Raw genomic sequence first — 22,042 nt, 5'->3', positions numbered from 1 at the left:
TGGCTCTGGGTGTGCTTTATGGACAAGCAATGATGCGCAGAGCATAACAACCACCCTGGGAGGGCCTATGGGCCATAACAACCAGTTGGCCAATCAACACAGGACAAGTCCTCCAAGCCTGGAGGCACATCAATCCTGAGCCTTTGCGTACCCCTAGACACTCCCTTTATGCTGCCCTACAAAATCTCTATGCAGCTGGTTGTTAGCCATCCGCCATGGCAGGTAGGTGAAAGAACCGAGCTAACGGGTGGGGTTAGCTCATTAAACAACAATAAAGCCTCATGCAGTTTGCAGCAAGCTTTCGAATCCACCTGGTGATTGGAGTAACCGTGGTCCTGGGCTGAGACCCCGGAGGCCTGAGTTTTCTGGGGGTATAACAAAGAACACTGGCTGTTCTTCCAGAGGACCTGAGTTCAATTCCCAGCAACCACATAGTGGTTCACAACCTTCTGTAATGAGATCTGGTGCCTTCTTCTGTTGTGCAAGCATGCATGCAGATAACTGTATACATAAAAAGTAAATAAAATCTTTAAAAAAAAAGAAGTAGAGGAGAAGGGAAGGAAGCCACTGTACCCACTGTACCCACTGCTCTTGTAGAAAGCAAAGGTGAACAATGGGCAGAGCAAGCCCATGAACAAGCGTCCCTTCTGCCTTCAGAAGCACAAAGAAGGCCACAGGATGCTAAGTGACAAGGACATCTCAACTAGCAAACCCAAGCTTGGAGCTTAACTTACTGATCAATTCTGGATTCTGTGATATTTCCATCTTCGCCTCTCAGTTTGATTGTAATGAACCCTCTTCTTACGTTCTTATTCCAAGATATAATGTCCACAAAATAATGATACACTGTAAAACAGGGAGAGAACCCATAAGAGAGGTACCCCAGAACTCTCCTGTAGAGCCAGGTCTCAAAAGACAAGATCCCTTTTTTTTTCCCTCTGTAGTTTCTCTGCAAAGATCCAGGAAGGTATTTTCTTTAACCTTTAATGTTGTTGTTTTTTTTGAGTCCAGGTCCTTCAAACTCACTATGAAGGTGAGGATGACCTACAGGTGTGTGCCACCATAGCCATACCAGGCCGCCCACGATGGGATTTTCTACTTCTTGCTCTTCCCTATGGTACAGATGCCATGGGTGACAGCAGAGCTCAGTGCTCTCTCTCTAGTGACCATGAGCAGGGATCATACATAGGCTGGCAGGTATGTTCAACCTTTTGACTCAGCCAAAAAGTTCATGCTAAAGAATGCTATAATCCAGTTGACAAAAACAAACAAACAAACAAACAAAAAACACAAAATAATCTCGTGATGTTTTAAGTGAACTTACTATCATTTTGTGTGGAGTTGCTCTTGCAAACAGTGCTTGAATTATGGAAAATTTTAACTTTTCCTGCCATTATTTCTCAGCATGCCAGTGCCACATTGGGATAGTTTTGGATTGTACTGTGGCAGAATGTTTGGTTTTAAAAATCACTGTCGGAGGCTGGCAAGATGGCTCACTGGAAAGGCACTTGCTGCCAGTTCTGACAACCTGAATTTGATCAAGAATGGATTCCTGCAAGTCGTCCTCTAGCCTCCACTCACAGGCTGTTCCAGAACATACACACACACACACATACACACACACACCACACACACACACACACACACACACAAACACACACCACACACACACTACACACACACCACACACAAATACACACACACCACACACACATACACCACACACACACACCACACACAAATACACACACACCACACACACATACACACACACACCACACACACCACACACACACACACTTATCATTAAAAATAAATAAATAAATAAATAAATAAATAAATAAATAAATGAAGCAATGGCTCAAAAGTTAAGAGCACTGGCTGCTTTTCCAAGGACCATGGTTCAATTCCTAGCATCCCCATGGTGACTCACAAACATCTCTAACTCCAGTTTCAGGGGACCTAGAACACTCTTTTGGCATTTGTGGGCACCATTCACATGGTACACAGACACACATGCAGGCAAAATACTCATCCACATAAAACAGATAAATAAAATACTTTAAAAATAAAAACAACTAAAGGAGTTCTGACTTGGGATAAGGACAGAATTCCTGACAATTGATGGTACACCTTCTGCCATTTTGCTCTGCTTGTCCATGGTTATTATAAAACGAGAATGCTGATGAGCTCTGTAAAACACCAACGATGCCCTGTATGAAGCAGTAGTAGATATTTAACCAAGAGTTAGCTCCTTAGGGAAAAGAGCTTGTCTATCTCATCAGAATATAATTTTGCTTTTGTCTTTAATAAATTATAAATTATATTTATATACCCAAGAATTATTTTTAAACAACCTTATTTATGATTTATTATCAGCGAATGTTTCATTTCTGTGTCAAAATTTTACCTTTTTGTTTGTGAGCCTAGCCTTTAACAGCCAAGCCATTCATCCCTCTAGCCTCTGTATCAGTTTTATACACCTGCCTATTTGGGGATGTCTGAAATGTTCACAGACTGACCCCCTTGGAGCCCACAGGCCACTCCTGCCTGGGAAGCAGGTAGACTACAGATCTTCACCTCTCCCACCGTTTCTATGTGTCCAATGCCCCAGTCTCATCCCCAGCTCTGTAGCAGAACAACTGCTAACCAAGCAAGTGAAAGATGTGTATGGTAAAAACTTCAAGTCATTGAAGAAAGAAACTGAAGAAGATATTAGAAGATGGAAAGATCTCCCATGCTCATAGATTAATAAAAACGGCCATCCTACAAAAAAAAAATCATCTACAGATTCAACGAAATCCCCATAAAAATTCCAACAAAATTCTTCAAGACCTTGAAAGGACAATTTTCAACTTAGTATGGAAACCCCCAAAACCCAGGATAGGAACTAGAGGTGGTGGTATACACCTTTAATCCCAGCACTTGGGAGGCAGAGGCAGGAGTTCAAGGCCTGCCTGGACCACAAAGAGAGTTTTAGGACAGCCAGGGATACACAGAGAAACCCTGTCTCAAAAAACAAAACATAAAACAGGGTAGATAAATTCTGAACAATAAATAACTGCAAGAGGTATCACCATTCCTAATTACAAAGCTATAGTAACAAAAACAGCATGGTATTGGCACAAAAAAACAGACACAATGATCAATGGAATCAAATTAAAGACCCAGACAAAAATCCACACACCTATGGACACCTGATTTTTGATAAAGAGGCCAAAAATACACACTGGAAAAATGACAGCATCTTCAACAAATGGTACTGGTCAAACTGGATGGCTGCATGTGTAAGAATCCAAATAGATCAATACTTATCACCCTGCACAAAACTCAGCTCCAAATGAATCAAAGACCAACATAAAACCAGATACACTGAACCTGATAGAAGAGGAAAAGGAGAGTATCTTTGAACTATTGGCACAGAAGACTTTCTGAGCAGAACACTGATAGGGCAGGCACTAAGATCAACAATTAGTAAAAGGGACCTCATGAAACTGAAAAGCTTCCATAAGGCAAAGGACACCATCCTTTGAACATAGTGGCAGCCTACAGAATGGAAATACATTTTTACCAACTATTTATTCGATAGAGGACTAATATCCAAAATATATAAATAAATTAAGAAACTGGATATCAAGAAAAAATAACCCAATTAAAAATGGGGTGCTGATCTAAACAGAGAACTCTCAATAGAAAAAAAACTGAAATGGCTGAAAAACACTTTAAAATATTCCAAATCCTTACTCATCAGGGAAATGCTAATCAAAATGACTCTGAGATTCCATCTTGCACCTGTCAGATTGGCTAAGATGGACAAAACAAGTGATAGTTCATGCTGGAGAGGGTGTGGAATAAGAACACACTCATCCATTGTTGCTGGGAGTGCAAAGTTGTATGGCCACTATGGAAGTCAATCTACCTCAAGATCCAGCACTAGGGCATAGACCCAAAGGATGCTTCACCCTACCACAGAGACACTTGTTCAACCATGTTCATTGCTCCTCTATTCATAATTGCCAGAACTGGAAGCATAGATGTTCCTCAACAGAAGAATGGATAAATGAGGTACATTTTGCACAATGGAGTATTATTACCCAGCTGTCAAAATAAAATGACATCATGAAATTTGCAAGCAAATGACTGGAACTAGAAAAAATCATCCTGAGTGAGGTATTTCAGAAAGACAAATACGGTATGTATCCGCTTATATGTAGACATTAGCTGTTAAGTCAATGATAACCAAGTTATAATCCATAGAACCACAGAGGGTAGGCATAGAGTAAGGGACTTAAGGGAACAGATGGATTTCATTAGGAAAGTGAAACAGAATAGATATGGATGGGGGCTGGAGCTGGAATGGGAGGATCAAATGGGGGAGGGGAGTGGAGAGGGAATACAGGGAGAGACAGCTAAAATAGATGAAAATAAAACATTATTTTCAAAAAAAAGAGAAAGAAATGTTCACAGACCAAGGGTCTGTGGGTGGTAGGTTCGAGAAGCCCCCAGTGTGGAACAGAACAGAACAAAGTGCGGCATCTACCTGTTTGTTCCTGACCCCAACTTCATATCTGTTAAAAAACAGTTTCCTGGAGGAATTCAGGTGACAGTGACTGTCCCGGGTGCTGGTACTGAGACTCAGGCTCACTTCAGTCCTAAGAACCTAGATGACCTGCATGCTTGGCTCCATTTACCAAACCAGCCCGTGATACTCAGAGAAGTTGACCAAAGTCACACAGCTCTTCTAGATAGAAGCTGTGTTACATTCTTTTATCTCCAGACACCAAGCTCTGTCTGCCACTGTCCTCATCAGCAAGCATCCAGAAAGCTACCACTCTGTCCTCCCCGGAAATGCCAGGGTCAGACAGAACAAGCAACACACATTCACCACTCACTGCAGAATGGTTTTTTCTCAGCTGTGTCGAAGAACGCCTTCATCATCGGAGGATCTTTGTCCATTAAGTAATCTTTCCAGTTATCAGCATAGTAGCCTAAAAACAAGTCAGAAACACCAACGTGTGTTACATAAATGTGAAAGCCACGGAGGACAAGACAACAGTAAGTTTGCAACAACTCTCTCCCACTCCTCCTCCAGCCCCCTCTGTGAGGACGAGAAAGGTCACCAGGAACATCATGTCAATGCTCTTACCTCTTGCTGGCTGTCCCCATCATAAGAACTGAAGTACAGAAAGGCCCTACTGTGTGTGACCTCTCCCTTACTGGCCCACAGTAGCTCAGCAGAATGGGAGTGGCACACACTGATCACACAGATAGTTTTCAGTCATGCATTCATTTTCAGCATTAAGCCAGGTTGAGACCCATACTTAAAACAGCACCACTATTCACTATTGCAAAGCAATCTCGTCTTGTTTGTTTCATTCTGAAGATAGGGCCCAGGCCTCATGAATGCAAATTATTCACTCTTTACACCAAGCAACACACACACACACACACACACACACACACACACACACACAGTGCTAGAAACCATTTCAGAGCCTTGAGCATGCTAGACAGGCATTCTTCCACCAAGCTGTATCCACGGCCTTTTTGTTTTGCTCTTTATTTTGATACAGAGTCTTGCTAAGTTACATAGGCCCACTGTGGTTGGTTTGTTTAATATTGTTTTGGAGATAGGACCTTGAACTTAGGATCCTCAATACCTGGGATTATAGGCCTGCTCTAGGCCCCAGACCTTTCTTGAGGAACTAAAATAAGGCCACTAAAGGGTACAGGATGTAGCTTGGTGTATAACTGTGTCACTGAGCCAGATGAATATCTCCACACAGTGAATGCCTCTGGGAGACAAGCTTGAATGCTGCCCAGTGGAGCCTCTTTCCATGTGTCAGGGAAAATCGGCCCCTCCTAGCCAACCAGTCTTGAAGTTCTGACTACCTAGAAAATGTCCTCTAACTGCTGGCAAATATCGAAGTGGTGTCTAGAGTATCTTTTCCCCTCCAGATCCTGGCATGTGAACACAGAGGCTTGAGTATAGAGGGAAAGCATTTATAGACACAACATGCTGAGAGACATCACTCTGCAAGGCTCAGCCTGAGCCAGGTCCCTAGCTCACTGTGGACCTTCCCCAGTCCAGCAGAGAGCTGTGTACACAGAGTGAGAGCTCCTGTCCCAACAAGGGCAGGCTCTGCAAAGCCTGAGGAGGCTTGCAGATGCTCTAGTGTGTTCTTTCCCGTGACAGAATAGTATGTGAAGGAGGGCTGCCACAACCTCCATGTGGAATCCAATGTAGACTGGTCTTCTAACACTGCATACAAGCTAGCTGCCACTTGTTGTTTTGGCTTTGGTGGGGGATGGGCAGGGGGAGGGGGGGCTAATGTTGTTTTTGAAAAAGAGGGTCTCTGTGTAACCCAGTCTAGCCCCAAACTCTCAATCCTTCCTGCAGAGCCGTCATGCCTAACCCTAACACTATAATTCAAGTCTAGAGTAGTTCAGAGAGCAAGCTGTCCAGGAAAAGTTGGTTCTAATGTTTGGGATAGCAGTACACTCTTGTAGTGCTTACCTCTCTGGAGGCTCTGGCAAGAAGGTCCCAAGTTCAAGGCCAGACTGGGCTACAGCGTAAGCTCGAACCGGCCTAAGCTATGTAGCAAGGCCTTATCTCAAATAGTAAATAAAGCTGACTTGCTAAAACTTTAGGAAATACAAACCGAGATGAATTCTTAGAGAGTAAAATGACTCTAGGATCTGTATGAAACATGCTGCCCATCAGAGATGGAACTTGTTGGACTTACCCAGGAGGGGACAGGCCACCATCTGTCCAACGCCACAGCTAACACACTTGCCATTCCTGTAATCCCGATAGGAGTCGCAGGGGTAGGCGCTGATGGAACAGTTATTTTGCAGGGATGCAATGTACAGGAACACGGACATCTGGTGGTCACACTTGAAGTACTTCATGCCTTGATTATAAAGGGACCGAGAGCAAAGGCAGGGTTTACCAGAAACACATCTCATTTTACATAAACACCACCACACTTGATCCCAGCTTCCGAATGCCAAGCACGACACAGAAAGCTTCCGTGTGCTCAGTTCCACATAATCCTTATGAGAGCCATGGACAGGGATTCACGGTGGCCTGTGGCAAGGTGGAGGGTAAAAACCTTTGTGAAAACAAAGGCAAACCTTGGGGGAAGGGCAGGTGGGGCTGGAGAGGATGCTCAGTGCTTAGGGGAGCTTCCTGCTCTTCCAGAGGACTCCAGCTCAGTTTCAACACCCACTTTGGTGGCTCACTACTGCCTGTAACTCAGCTCCAGGGGATCCAACACCCTCTTCTGGCCTCCACAGGCAATCATGCTGTCATGCACAACACACACACACACACACACACACACACACACACACACACACACACACTTTCAGGTGGGGAGAGGGTAGCACTGACTGGTACAGTGCTTGCCTATTATGTACAAGGCTCTAATTCCATTCTCCAGAATCACTAATAGGGAGGGCTGTAGAGACGGCTCAGCACAGAATAAAGACCTGAGCTTGGCTCCCCAGCATCCATGTAAAAAACCAGGCAGAGCAGCATAGGTCTGTAACCCTAGCACTGGATATGTGGAGACAAGTGGCTTCCAGGGGTTTGCTGGCCAGCCAGGTTAGCTTACAGAGGGAGTTCCATGTTTGTGAGAGACGCTGTCTCAAAAAAACAAGATGGAGAGCAGCCCATGAGAACATCCTCTGGCCTCTACACATGTATGCATGGGCACATGCACCCAGTGCTAAATCACCCCTCACGCACACACATAGACCCAGATACCACTATCCAGTGTTGGAGCAACAGATTGCTCTTATCATAGTTATGTTTGATGGAATGCAGAGCTCAGGACTACTGCCAAATACTGACGACTTAGAGGAGGCTCGGGAGTTGGGATCACCACAACACACCTGTGAATCTGAAGAACGCCTAGTTTTGTAAAGTCGCTTCACAGAGCAGGCAGCTGCTGTGTCAGCTACTCAGGTTGACATCCATATTCACTGATGGTGCTAGCAAAAGGGCATCAGAAAGTCAGATGGCAACCAAAACCATTATTCAAATGGCAAGATTTGGCTGAACAGGCAAAGACACCTGCCATCGAGCCTGATGGCTTGAGTTCCAACCCTGGGAGCCACAGGGTGGAAGCAGAGAACTGAATTCTTCAAGCTATCGTCTACCACCTGGCACACATGTGACCACACTCATATATAAAAATTGTAATAAAAATGTAAATTGGGGGTTAGAAGGGAGGTAGGGGAGGGAAAGTGGGAGAGAAGGCAGGGGAAACTGGTCAGTATGCAAAATAAATGAAAAAATTTAATAAAAAATGTAAATTAGGAGCTGGGCACTGGTGGCCTACTAATGCAATCCCAGCCCTCAGGAGACAGAGGCAGGAGGATCTCTGAGTTCGAGGCCAGCCTGGTCTACACAACAAGTTCTAGACAGGCTCCAAAGCAATACAGAGAAACCCTGTCTGGTTTGTGTGTCGGGGGGAGAAGTAAATTAGCTGTTAGTTATTTTTCCTTACCTATTATTTAAATAGAGCTTGAAACACAAATTGGCCTCATGAATCTGCCTTATTATTTGGGAATTTTTTAACGGACACAAAATTTGAAATATCAGTGTATGGAACCGTCATGAACAAATCCCACTCCAATGGTCCTATTCTGTTACCTGGCCCCCTCAATATAGCTTCTCTGTTTGTTCTGTTGTTAGAAACAGGATCCCAGTGTCCAAACTAGCCCCAAGTTCACAGTCCTGCCTCCACTTCCGCAATGATGGGATCACGGGTGTACTATGTGGTAAACTTTTGAGCTTCCAAAAAACTGACCATTCACCATTAAATATCAACATTTAGTCTAATCAAGAACTGCTTCCTGGATCTGGAGAGATGGCTCAGTGGTCGGGGCATTTAACTGTTCCTGCTGCTTTTGTGAAGGACCTGAGTTTGGTTCCCAACACTCATGGCAGATGATTCACAACTGCCTGTAAAAAACACATTTTTAATTTTTTTTTTTTTTTCTGTTTTTGGAGACAGGGTTTCTCTGTGTGACGTTCTTGGCTGTCCTGGAACTCGCTTTGTAGATCTACCTTCCTCTGCCGCTGGAGTGCTGGGATTAAAGGTGTGCACCAGCACCCGGCCATTTTTAATCCTTTGGTTAAATTATTGTCTCTCTTTCATAGAATAATTGTGGCTCCTTTGTAAAGGAGGACTGGGCCTATTTAATCCACTGCTGTAGATCCTAGAACAGCGCCAGGCACACATCGGATTGGTAATTAGGACCTGGTGGGTGGTGAGAAAGCACAGTTTACACAGACTCTGCAAGTGCTGGGACCTCTTCCTACTCAGAGTTAAATTAGAAGTTGTGTGAGGAGCTTCTGGTTGGTCACTGGTACCTCCAGGAACTCCAAAGATCAAGGGATCAAAGAGTAGTTCTTATCACTGCCACAGTGTTCATTCATTGTCAAAAGGAAAACGGGCCTTTGGGGTAAAACAGCTGACTAGAACGGCCTCTGTGTGGTACAGTGAAGGAGAATAAGAAAACCAGACCCCAGCTGGGCAATGGTGGCATACACCTGTGATGGTGACAGTTGGGGGTAGAGGCAGGAGGATCAGGAGAGTTCAAGGCCAACTTGGGCTACAAGAGATTCTGTCAAAAAAAAAAAAAGCCAGGCGGTGCACGCCTTTAATCCCAGCACTCAGGAGGTAGAGGCAGAGGATCTCTGTGACTTCAAGACCAGCCTGGTCTACAGAGCTAGTTCCAGGACAGCCTCCAAAGCCACAGAGAAACCCTGTCTTGAAAAACCAAAAAAAAAAAAAAAAAAAAAAAAAAAAAAAAAAAAAAAAATAGACTATCTCAAAGAGAAAATCAGAAACTCAGGAAGAAAAATGTAAACAAAAAATGACCCACTGTAACCTCCCTACCTGATGTTTAGAACAGTATTTGAATGTTTTCTTTTATTTTTATTTCATGTATATGGGTGTTTGGTCTCCTGCATGTATGTTTGTGAGACACATGTGTGACTGCTGTCGGTGGAGACAGAAGCAAGCATCAGACTTCCTGGAATCCGAGTTACACGTGGGTGCTATGATTACACCTGGGGCCTCTAAAAGAGCAACACTGAGCCGTCTCTCCAGTCTCTCCACTATTCTAAAGTTCCTTGATTTATGATCTCCTTTGTTGGTCACAGTAAAAGTTTCATGAGAGGAGGGAAAGGCCTATGAGACTCCGTCCTTCCCTGAGGGACTGGTGGCAGTTGAGGATAATTGGGGCAGATGTCATTTTCTTCTGTGGAACTGTCTTTGCTCCTGTAAATAACCTCCCACCCACACTCCAGGCAAGAAATGTTCATTAATTCAGTGGGTGACACCTACAAGGGACACAGGAAAGCAGGAATTAAGAACAATTCTTGCAGGAGGGTAAAAGTGAACATTTTAATCATATAACTGGATGAAGCTGTCAAACAATTTTAAAACATTAAAAGTAAACTTAATGAAACTATTACTGTGTTGGATTTGAGGTAACCTATAGCTATGTTGCTGGGCCATGGTCATTGTATTTGACTTCAGAATAAACTATTTCTTACTCTCTTTGAGTGAGCGCTTAGTTATTGCATTGACAAGGAAGCCAGTACACACAAACACACACACACTTAAGATAATTATTGTGTTTTTGGGGTTTTTTTTGTTTGTGTGTTTTTTTAAGAAAAAGGATGGGCCTGGGTTGTAAATCCTATGAGCATGGTCTCTCTGGAATTGACCCTTGACCTCACGTGGGCCAATAGGCAGCTGCTGCATAAGGGTCACTCCAAGAATGAAGCATGTGGCCCGGCAGGTGGCGTCCAGGGCAGGTGTGCTTGATTGGTTTAACAGCAACTCTTCTCACTTTCAAAGTGAAATTAGAAGCCAGAAAAGCAGATTAAATATTCAAGAAAGTGAGTGTAAGAAGAAAACTAGTGACCTGTGTGTGACTCAGCCTGGACAGAGCCCTAGAACTTCAGGGAGGGGACCATTGAAAGGTTAGTCTCTGCTGATGTCACAGAAAGAGGCCAGGTTTAGTGGGACCTGGGCGGGGGAGGAGGGTGGGGACAGTGGAGGTGGGAGTTAGGGGAGTGTGGGTGGGGGGTGGGAGAAGTGGAGGTGGGGGAAAGTGGGGGGGTGGAGGTGAGGGGTGGGGGACCCCTGGGGAAGCCCAAGCTGGGAAAAGTCCATGCAAATGGAGTGCACAGACACTGAGGGTGTGTGGAGCAACAAAGAAGTCAGTAAACAGGGATATGCAAAGCTTCATAGGTAATCAGAGTCCCTAAGGTTATTGTCAGAAAGCAAAGTAAGTTGATGTCACTGAAGAAGAAAAAAGGGGCCAGGGAGACAAACCAGATGATAACTTGCATGGAAGCGAGGGGCCCGGAGACCCAGAACCCACATTTAAAAAGAGCTGGGTGACTTGGTGGCAAGTACTTAAAACTCCGGCACTTGGGAGGCAGAGACTGGCAGATTTCTAGGGTTCACTGGCCAGCCAGCCTAGCTTACAGAGAGCCCCAGACTAATGAGAGTGCTTATCTCAAAAAACAAGGGGATGGGCCTGGTTAGGTGGCTCAGTGGGCAGCACTACTTGCTGCACAAGCCTGGGTTTGATCTCCAAAACTCAAAGAGATCATGCAGTGGTGGCACACTGCAAGATGAGAGTCAGAGCAGGAGGATTACCTAGGAACTCACAGGCCAGCTAGCCAAGAATACACAAGTGTAGCAGAGAGGAGAGGAGACTCACTTCACACAAGTACACACACACACGCACACACACACACACACACACACACACACACACACACACACATACACACACACACAGGGAAAGAGAGCGAGCAATGACAATTGAAAGTGGTAAACTAAACTAAAAAGCTTCACTTCTAGAATGAAGGGATCAGATGCTCCTCAGCCCCTGCTTTAGCAGCCATGACAGGCTACAGAACAGACACGTAGGCCTCTGACACAAGGAGACTCCAGATCCCCTGGCCTCCCAGAGCATAGGACCAAAACTGAACACAAGGAAACTCCAGACCTGCCCCACCAGCCTCCTAGGTACTTGGTTCCTAGGAACTATTTGGCCACAAAAGAAACTCCAGGGGAGACCAAAACCTCCCCTGCAGTCTCCAGGATACAGTTATAAAAACTATTGGTATCTATGAACAACCGGCCACCTGCAAATAACAAGACAAAGCCATAGAAACCACAGACTGCTCCCTCTCAGTACTGACCAATGAGAATAACTGATACACAGGTATTTCATGCTAAAATATGACTTTGAGAAATTCTCCTGATTGTTCCCAAATGTCAACCAATCAGAAACAAACCCATACCTACTGATGTAATCCTGTAACTTTTGTCTTTAAAACCTAGCAGTGGATAGGGAACTTCACCCCCTCTGGAGGCTGCTGTGTCAGCTTGCTAGACCCGGTCCCTTCTGAGGTAGGATAGAACAATTAATAAACCTTGTGTATTTGCATCGGTGGTCTGTCTCCCTGGCCTCTTTGGGGATCCCTGTGACTCAGGCACAACAACAATAAATAATTTAAAAAACAAGGTAAACAGACCCAGAGAGGCTAGGTAACATAGAGGGCCCAAGGAGAGATAAAAGGATTTCCTTGGGAAGGGGAAATTGAAGAGATCTTGTGGGTGGTCTGGGTGGTGGGGATGGGAATATGGGGGATCTCTTTGAGGGATGGATGGAGGGGGAGAGTACTGAAAGAGATGACGAGGAGGGGGAGGCATTTCAGGGTCAGGTAGAAACCTGGTACAAGGGAAATTCCCAGGAGTCTACAGGAATGACCCCAGCTAAGGCTCCTAGCAACAGGAGATACAGAGCCTGAATTGGCCATCTGCTGTGACCAGGCAAGACTTCCAGTGGAGGGATTGGGAGCACCAACCCAGTCACATAACCTTCGACCTGTGGTCTGCCTTGCCTATGTGATCTGCTGTGATAAGGGTAGCACAGAGATTGTGGGAGTGGCCAACTAATGGCTGGTCTAGCCTGAGACCCATGCCATTAGAGTGTGCCCACCCCGTCACTGCCTGGAGCACCAAGACCCAAAGGCTGTATAGCCCATAGACCTAGGATAGAACCAAACACAACTGGGGGAGGGGGTCAATGTAATGATTACCTAATGATGTTCTGCGGTGCTCATAGATTGGTAACTACCCCAATTGTCGTCAGAGAGCCTTCATCCAGGAACTGATGGAAACAGATGCAGAAACCCACAGCCAAGCACTAGGCCAAGCTGGGGGAAAGACTGTAGGAGTCAGAGGGGTCAAGAACATCAAAGAAGACCCTCAGAATCAACTAACCTGGGCTCATAGGAGCTCACAGAGAGTGTACCAACAACCAGGAAGCCTTCATGGGACCCACCTAGACCCGCTACATATCATATATGTGACAGTTGTGTAGCTTGGTCTATTTGTGGGACTCCTAACAGTGGGAGAGGTGGCTGAAAGGTTCAGGCTTTAATGCTGATCGGCTCCACCCTCATCTTATAATCTTCCCCTCAAGTGACAGGACCTAAGAAAAAAATTTTTTCTAAACTTAACCTTGTCCTCTGCTGCCAACATCTTGCCAGGTCTAAGAGGCACCAGGGAGTTCCATACAGCCTGGATTGCAATGAAACAACCAGCTACCCCAGGACGTGGCAGCACCCCAACCTTCTCAGGTTCCCCAAAGATAGTCAATGCCTCCCACATCAGCAAGAAGCAGTCTTGAGAATTCAACGCCTTTATTCCTTAACCTGCCATGTCTAACACCCCACCTTTTTAAATAATAAGTAGAGCTGGGAATGAAAGGTTCAGGCTTTAATGCTGATCGGCTCTACCTCTTTAAGAGACAGACCCCGTCCCCTGAAAACAGTCAGGGCACGCACAGGGATGTGCCATTACCACATCACCCACCACGCATTTACAGCCTGCGTGAGGACTCTGGGCATGTGTGGAACCTCAGTGTGCATTCGCAGTCTTCCCTTTAATAGTTCCAACTTCCCTGCTTCGCGCGCTCTCTCTCTCTGCTTCTTCGCTCTCTCTGTTTGCTTCTGCGTCTCTTCTCTCTCTCTCTATGGCGACTGGCCATGGCAGTCAGCCATTAGCTCTCTTAGTCTCCCTTCTCTTAGTTTCTCTTCTCTCTTAGTCTCCCTACTCTACCAGGCCTTAGAATAAACTGGTTAATATGTCTCATCTTGCGCCAGTCTCCTCTTTTTCTTTATATCTGATTTAAACAAAGATCTAACAGTGGCTGTCCCTAACACTTTGACTGGCTTGTGGGACCCTACTTCTCATCCTGGACTGCCTTGCCCAGCCTTAATACAAGGGGAGGTTCTTAGTCTCACTGCAACTTGATATTGCCATGTTGTTGATACCCATGGGAGGCCTGCTCTTTCCTGAACAGAAACAGAAGTGGGGGGTGAGGGGGCTGCTAGGGTAGGGAATGGGAGGAGAGGGGGAGGGGAAACTTCAGTCAGGATGTAAAATACATTTACAAAAACAGAAACAAAACAAGGTAATAAACTCCTAGACCCATCTTAAAAAACAAGATGGATGGCCCCTGAGAAGTGACATCTGACGAGGATCTGTGGCCTGCAAATGCACTCACCCAGAAAGGAAAACAGGGAGAAGAAAGGCCTTGGGGAACAACTCCAAGGAGGGCAGCAGAGGGGCAGCTTTGTAAGAAAGGGCTGGGGAGGCCAGCAGGGAGGACCAGGTGGGTGGGGACGAACAAAATGGCTCCCTAATGGTGTGGCAGTTTGAATATATTTGCTTAGTCAGCAGAGAGTGGCACTATTTGAAAGCCTTTGAAGGATGAAAAGGTGTGGCCTTCATGAACCCTAGACTGAAACTCAAATCTAACTAAGCATTAATCTCCCAGTAGCCAAACTGTTCTCAAGTTCCATGCTCACTCTAAAAATGAGTGAGCTGTTGGTGGACACAACCCAGGGCCATAGACATTTTTGAGAATTCAGGGGCACAGATCAAAAGGACATGCAGACTGAGCTGTGTAGGGAGTACTTCTTGTAATTCACCTTTATGACTGTTAATTATAGATAACTTACACTGTTAAGTTTTAATCCTCGTTAGACTAAAAGGGGAATTGTAGGGGGGAATCCTGGCCACGCCCGCTTGGGGCTGGTCACAGGTGCCCTAGCCATGTCCACTTGGTTAACCAGGGTTTAAGAGGGACGGAGGGTTAGAACGAAGGTCTCTTTTTCCCTCTCCCGCCTGGCTGAGCGGGCTGAGCGGACGAGCAGGCATCCAGTGTAAACCTGGTCACTGGCTCCGTTGTGTGAGTACTTTCTGCTGACCCTAATACTGGTGTGAGTTTGGCTGTTGTCTTATCCATTGTCCATTTATTCACCCACTCATTCACTTCCACAATGAATATTCTGAACACTTATTCTCTGGCCACTATGGTAGAGACTGAGGATGGAAAACAGAATGATGTAACTTTTTTTTTTTTTTTTTTTTTGTTTTTCGAGACAGGGTTTCTCTGTGTAGTTTTGGAGCCTATCCTGGCACTCGCTCTGGAGACCAGGCTGGCCTCGAACTCACAGAGATCTGCCTGCCTCTGCCTCCCGAGTGCTGGGATTAAAGGCATGCGCCACCAACACCAGGCTCAGAATGACGTAACTTTTAAAAAAAAAAAAAAGAGGTGTGTCCATATTGGAGGAAGTGAATCACTGGGCATGGACCTTGAGGTTTCAAAAGCCCACAAGTCCAGAGTCTGTCTCTCTGACTATCTCTCTGTCTGTCTCTCTCTCTACCTATGGATCAGGATATAGCTCTCAGCTATTTCTCCATGCCTAGCTGCTGTTATGCTCCCTGCCATGAAGATATGAAGATAATGAACTATACCTCTGAAACTGTAAGCAAGCCCCCAATGAAATGCTTTTCTTTATTAGACGTGCCTTGGTCATGGTGTGTCTTCACAGAAATAGAACAGTGACTGAGACAGGAGCATGCGGAAGTTAAGTCTAGCTCATCTGTACCAGTAAGGAGGGAGATGTGTAGCTGTAGGGGGGATGGCCCTATAGAGTCAACAAAGATAACAAAAGGAGTCTCTGGCACTGAGGGCCATCAAGAAGCTACCAAGCTTTCCTGGACTCAGTTCAATAGGTCTTGGGACATCTCCAGGTGGCTGGGTTCTGTTTCTGCCACCAGAGTGAATTGAGGAGGACTAAATGACCTGACCAGTCATGGCAGGGATAGTCATAAATGGGCAGGAGTAGTCAGAGGCAGTACTCTTTCTCAGTGGGTGCCATGAAGTATGTTATGGTGCAATTGGAGGCTAGTGATGGGCAGAGTTGGATATCAGAAGAACTGGAGGTGATGGGGAGCTGCTGGTGTGGTTCCAAAAAGAACTGAGCCCCCAGGTGGGTAATAAAGAAGATCAGGTCTAAATAGGAAGCAGTAAACCCAGGGAAAAGGCACTGTGGTTGTGAGTGACAGCTTGGGGGTGGGGCACAGAGTGCTGCAACTAACTACATCCATGTTTCTGTTTCCAGTGCTCAGTTCAGCCCACACCGGAGACAGCGAAGGACAAAGGGACCAAGACGCATGAGGCACCTGGGCCAAACCAGACTGAGAAAAAAACTGGCAGGCCAGTAGGCCTTACTGTTCCTTAGGACTCCCTCTAGCAGATACCATGGTGTCGGGAACAGTGCAGGGGATACATGTGTTCACGCTGTCACTCGCACGGGACAGGATTTGGATGCTCGGTCATATGGTTAAGCCCACTTACGTCACTTCAGCTGGATCATTTTCAAACACTTTGCTATTCTAATGTGGCCCTATACCGAGGCCATTTTGTACAAATCATCTCTAGCTTTTTTCAAACGTGTGAATGTAGTATGTTAGTGTATGTGCACATATACCAATGTGTGCAGGCTCCTGGAGGCCAGAAGAGGCCGGTAGGGGTTCTGCTCTATCACATATCCCCTATTCCTTTGAGGAGGCAGGGTCGCTTGCTGACTATGGCCCTAGGCTGGCGTCCAGAAAGCCTCAGTGATCCTCCTGCCTGTGCCTCGCACAGCTTTCATTCGGGTGTTGGCATCTGACTCAGGCCCTTGTGCTTGGGCAGGAAGCATGCTACTCCCGAGCCAACTGTCCCTGTTCTAGAGGCTTTTCAAGATGATTTTTCTCTCTCTAGAAGCAATGAGGAACAAGCCAGAGCACCTAGGGAGGACCGATTCTAACTGTGCCCTTCAGCTCACCCTCTAGGCTGCCCTCCAACTTCCTATTTGTGTTTTGTGATATATATTTCTTCCAACTCTGTTTTTTCAGGCAGTCTGTTTTCTATTTACAGTGCCCATTGATAGCAGGTAATTTCTTGGTTGGTTTTTGTTTTGGGTTGTTTTTGAGACAGGGCCTCATGGTTGTGCTTGAACACTCCTGATCCTTCTGCCTCCGCCTCCCTAGTGCTGTGTTACAGGTATGTAACATCACACCTGCTAGTATCAGGTATTTTAATATGCCTTTCCAAATTACGGTCCCGCAAAGGATAACGTATGACACTTACCTCCAAATATTGTCTTTGGGCAACCGGGTTGATCCAGTCCTCCATTTGGGTAGAAGTCTATGCTTCCTAGTGGTTCCTTGTAGCCCAGTGCTAAAAGAGAACACACAAGGCTTGCACAGGGAACTTCCACATCTGCAGGGTTAGGCAGGGACTGTGTTTTTTATTTTTTATTTTTTAGATTTATTTACTTATCATGTATACAGTGTTCTGACTCCATGTATGCCTGCAGTCCAGAAAAGGGCACCAGATCTCATTACGGATGTCTGTGAGCCAACATGTGGTTGCTGGGAAATGAACTCAGGACCTCTGGAAGAGCAGTCAGTACTCTTAACCTCTGAGCCATCTCTCCGGCCCCGTGTTTTTGGTTGTTATCATGGCCCTTATACCTATTTAAAGGTCTTGCCTAAAGCTCTCAGCTAGTTTGTTAGAAAGCAGCAAGCAAATTGCATTAGCATGTACGTCAGTGCTGGGTGAGCACAATGTGGTGTAGGAACGGAATCCCACTGTTTCTAAAGACAGACTCTGGGCACTTGGCCCCTGCAGGGCTGATTGGATGGCCTCTTTCTTCTTTACATTTCATCAGAGCCCTCTAATTGCCAGGAGATTCCTGAACTTCTGTTTGCATTGTATAAATCTTCACAAAATGAAATATGAAACATTTAATTTTTACTTAGTAGAGAAAAATCTTAGAGGATGGCTCAGTGGTTAAGAGCACTGGCTGCTCTTGCAAAGCAGCTGGGCTGGGTTCCTAGCACCCACTGCCTCCAGTGGGTGTACTGTAACTCCAGTCTCAGGGGATCTGATACCCTCTTCTGGCCTCTTTGGGCACCAGACACACACATGGTACACAGACATACTTGTAGTCAAAACACCCATAAGCATAAAAATAAAAGAACAAAACTTAAATTTTTGTACCTAAGCCAGGTATGGTGGCTCACACTTGTAATACCAGCACTTAGGAGGCTTCGGCAGGGGGATTGCTATGTCCTTGGAGCCAGCTTGGGCTAAAGAGTAAGAACCTACTTCAAACAGACTGGGATCTAGGATGATAAAAAAGATTGGAAATACTTTTAAAAATGGGTACCTAGAAATGTAATAACTTCATTTTCTCTAGCCATGAAAACCCCAAAATAATTAGAAAAGGTTTTCTTAAAATGTTAACACAGAAGCGTGTGTGGTGGTGCACACTTGTAATCAAGGAACCACAGGGATGAGACAAAAAGTTTGACAGTTTATAGCCAGCCTGGGCTGCACAAGGGCAGGCCAACCTGGGATATACAGCAGGAGTCTCAGAAAAAAAAGTAAAAGTAAATGTTTACATATACATATCTAAATGCAGGTGTTATATGCAGCATATTGCAGTAATCATAGTAGTTTTCACATGTTGAGACTCTGTGTGTCAGCTGGGCATCCCACACACCCTTCCCATTCTCATAAGGCCTGCAGCACGGCTGCGGGGAAGTCAGGAAGCAACTCAGATGAAGGGCAGAGGCTGGTAGGCTTCAGGGTGGGCTCAACATCACTAGGAAGAGCAAAATTTAGGGTCTGCCCCACTGTAAAACAAAATTCACTTCTCAAGAAAAAAAGCAAGCTGGGCTGTGGTGCACGCCTTTAATCCCAGTGCTCGGGAGGCAGAGGCAGGCTGATCTCTATGAGTTCAAGGCCAGCCTGGTCTAAAACAGCCAGAGCTACACAGAGAAACCCTGTCTCAGAAAACCCAAAAATAAGAAAAATAAAATAAAAAGCAAATTGTTTTCTTCTGCCTACCTCAGAATGGCACTGAAGGGCTGGCTCCACCTAAGCAGGGAACTACTTTGCAAATGCCACAATGATAATGCAGCTGTTCACAAGAAGATATTTTCCCCAAGATAAAGTCACTACTGATTGTCACACAGCAGTGCCCGTGATACAGGGTCAGGGGTAATTTTAAAAAACAAAAACAAAAAACTTTGTTTCGTAGTGCCTGTGTGTGTCTGGTGTGCACGTGCCAGCATGAATTTGGAGGCAGGAGTACAACCTCTGGGAATGTGGTCTCTCCCTTACTACAGATGGGTTCCAGTGATGAAACTCAGGTTATCCCACTCAGTGGCAGCAAACACCCTTACCAACTGGGCCATCTCACAGGCCCCATGCTGGTTTGTTGGTCTTTGTTTCTTGGTGCTGGGGCATGCTATACAAACACTACCATTGAGCTCATCCTTGGCCCTGGGTCCCTGGTTTGTTAGCTAGTTGTATCATAAAAGTACAATTAAATGAGCTCTCTGCTTTGTTCCATCCCTCCTCCCCAAGTTCCCAGTTGGCTCCTCCCGGACATATATGGATACAGTGATATCTACCCATTTTATTCTTTCCAGCCACAGTCTTGCTATGTAGCCTTGGCACTCAACCATGAACATCACCCCAACAAGCCACAGCCAGCATGTACCAAATAGCAGATAGGAAACTGGCATGTTGAGAGACAGAAATGACCTGGAAGATCTACAAAGAGCCAGGAGTGGGGCAGAGGTGCCCTGGGTGGGAAGATACAGCACTCTGAGCACAGGGAAATAAAACAGTCAGGCACCCTGGAAACTTTTCGTCTGAAGCCAGCTGTCTGTGTATAGACAAACCAACCCGTTCTTGATTGGATTTGATGATCACTTTGGAAAACACGAGGTGAAGCAAAGGGAAATCACCCCTCTACCCACATTGGGGAAAAGGCAGCATCAGGGGATCTGCAGGGGAGACTGGGTTTTGGGGCCACTAATCCACAAAGGAGCGTTACCGTCAGTGTCTGAGTGGATGACGTCGACGAACTGTGCATCGCTGGGATCTAACCTGTCCTCAGGGGGTTTCCCGTTGAACAAAGGGCCCGCAGGGTCAAGACCTAAAAGAAAAGAAAAGCAGCTTGGCAGCCCCACGCCATGAATCACTGAAGCTGTCTTTGATCCCTCCCCGAGAGGATGGCTCACAGGCTGCAGGGCTGCTTGGGTGAGTAATCTCTAACATCCCATCCTGCAGTGGAGACGCAGTCCACAGCCTGTAGCTTTTTCCCACAGTGTGGACGGTTACCCTGGCAGTGGCTCTGAGAACAGCAGGCAGGCTGCAGGAGGAGGCCCAGCTGAGGAGAGCCCCGCAGGTGAGGTTAGGAGGGTGGGAAGGCTCTTTGGGAAAACCGGTCAGAGTGTGAAAGAGGGTATGTAGCTCCGGGAATTAAATCCTTATGCATGAAGCTACACCCATCTACATCCCCAGCCCTTAGTTTTTAGACAAAGTCCCATCATATAGCCGAGACCATCTTGAATTAGCTATGTAGCCCAGGCTGGATATTTGTCTGCCTCTGTCTCCTGTGTGCCTGGATTAAAAGCATTCGTCACCTCCCTGGGCTTCTCTATTTTAGGGGTTTCAGAACCCTACTCAGCTCCACTTTCGATCATTTACTGACTCATTTGAACCACATCACAAAACCAGAAGGCAGCAGGTGGCCTGTGTGATCCCATTCAAGCATCCTGGCTAGAGACTGGCTCGGCAGCACAGTCCTCTCCATCTCCATGCTCATGGTCTCTCAGCACCAAGCTGAGAAGAGCATGTCACACTACAGATGAGGCAGGTCAAATGAATCCCATAATGCCTGAACTGATTTCTTGGTCTTGCTCAGTGTTGCTGGGTTTCATTACCACAGCAATGAAACACCTGGAAAGCCAGGGGAGCCACACACGGGATTCTAGAACCACAAAATGAGAAATTAAAGAGCAGAGTGTGACAAAGGTCCCACTTACTAGAACCTGTGCCAAAGAGGGTTTCGAGGCCGTCTTCCTTGGAAGTTTAGCCCATTAGTATCATTTTATGTTTAATTTCACTTTATTCTTGTTTCAGGTGCTGAAAAGTGAAGCCCGGACCTCATGCATGCTAAGCATGTGTTCAACTACACAGCCAGTCCCTGAGGGTGTCACTTTGAGTACATCTCCCCTTCCCGTGGTCCACACACAGTCTAAGAGACAGCATCTTTGCCTCTGTTTCTTGTTTTCTTCTCTCCTGATGTCCTTGTGGTCCCTAGGAACATTTCTTCATCTACCTTCCTCCTTCCCTTACTCCTCCACCCCCAGCCTTCTTCTGTCCTCTCCAACTGAAACTGGTGTGGGAGGGTATGAGGTAACACCCAGTCACTCAAGGCCAACAGGTGGCCTCAACACAACAGCTCTCAACACAGTAGGAAAAAAACTCCACAGCCTTGGAAAGAATTTACCCAGAACCCCTCCACACCCCCATCAGTCAACACCAACCACTTACAGCCTAAAGCACAGAGTGAGCACCCTGGCTTGGAGCCTCCCGGAGATAAAACATTTAGCTTGGGGTACTGAGAGGGGCGGGGGGGGGGGGGGTAGCCATACACAGGGACTTATAAAATGGAGGGAAGATTCTGGTCCAGAACCTGAATCCAAATTTGTAATTAAAAGTTTCTAGCAGTCATCTAAAATGTGTGTTACATACATGTGTATATGTATATTAGCCAGTGTCTGTGTGT

At 45.9% G+C, this 22,042-nt stretch overlaps 1 protein-coding gene across 4 annotated transcripts in view; it reads right to left on the bottom strand.

Annotated features, from left to right (window-relative positions):
* Liph (lipase H) overlaps positions 1-22,042 on the bottom strand; it is a 63,511-nt gene that overhangs the window by 6,169 nt on the left and 35,300 nt on the right. For all 4 annotated transcript variants that reach the window (XM_027413010.2, XM_027413008.2, XM_035444694.1 and 1 more), the window contains 5 exons: positions 20,303-20,404; positions 17,539-17,628; positions 6,747-6,914; positions 4,893-4,988; positions 735-846 (listed from right to left, as the gene is read on the bottom strand). In XM_027413010.2, the coding sequence (XP_027268811.1) occupies positions 735-846; positions 4,893-4,988; positions 6,747-6,914; positions 17,539-17,628; positions 20,303-20,404 (568 nt within the window). The remainder of the gene's footprint in view (positions 1-734; positions 847-4,892; positions 4,989-6,746; positions 6,915-17,538; positions 17,629-20,302; positions 20,405-22,042) is intronic.

Source organism: Cricetulus griseus, chromosome 4, assembly GCF_003668045.3.
Source record: "Cricetulus griseus strain 17A/GY chromosome 4, alternate assembly CriGri-PICRH-1.0, whole genome shotgun sequence".
In the NCBI taxonomy this organism is placed as follows: Eukaryota; Metazoa; Chordata; class Mammalia; order Rodentia; family Cricetidae; genus Cricetulus; species Cricetulus griseus.
This window is presented reverse-complemented; position numbering and strand designations above follow the sequence as displayed.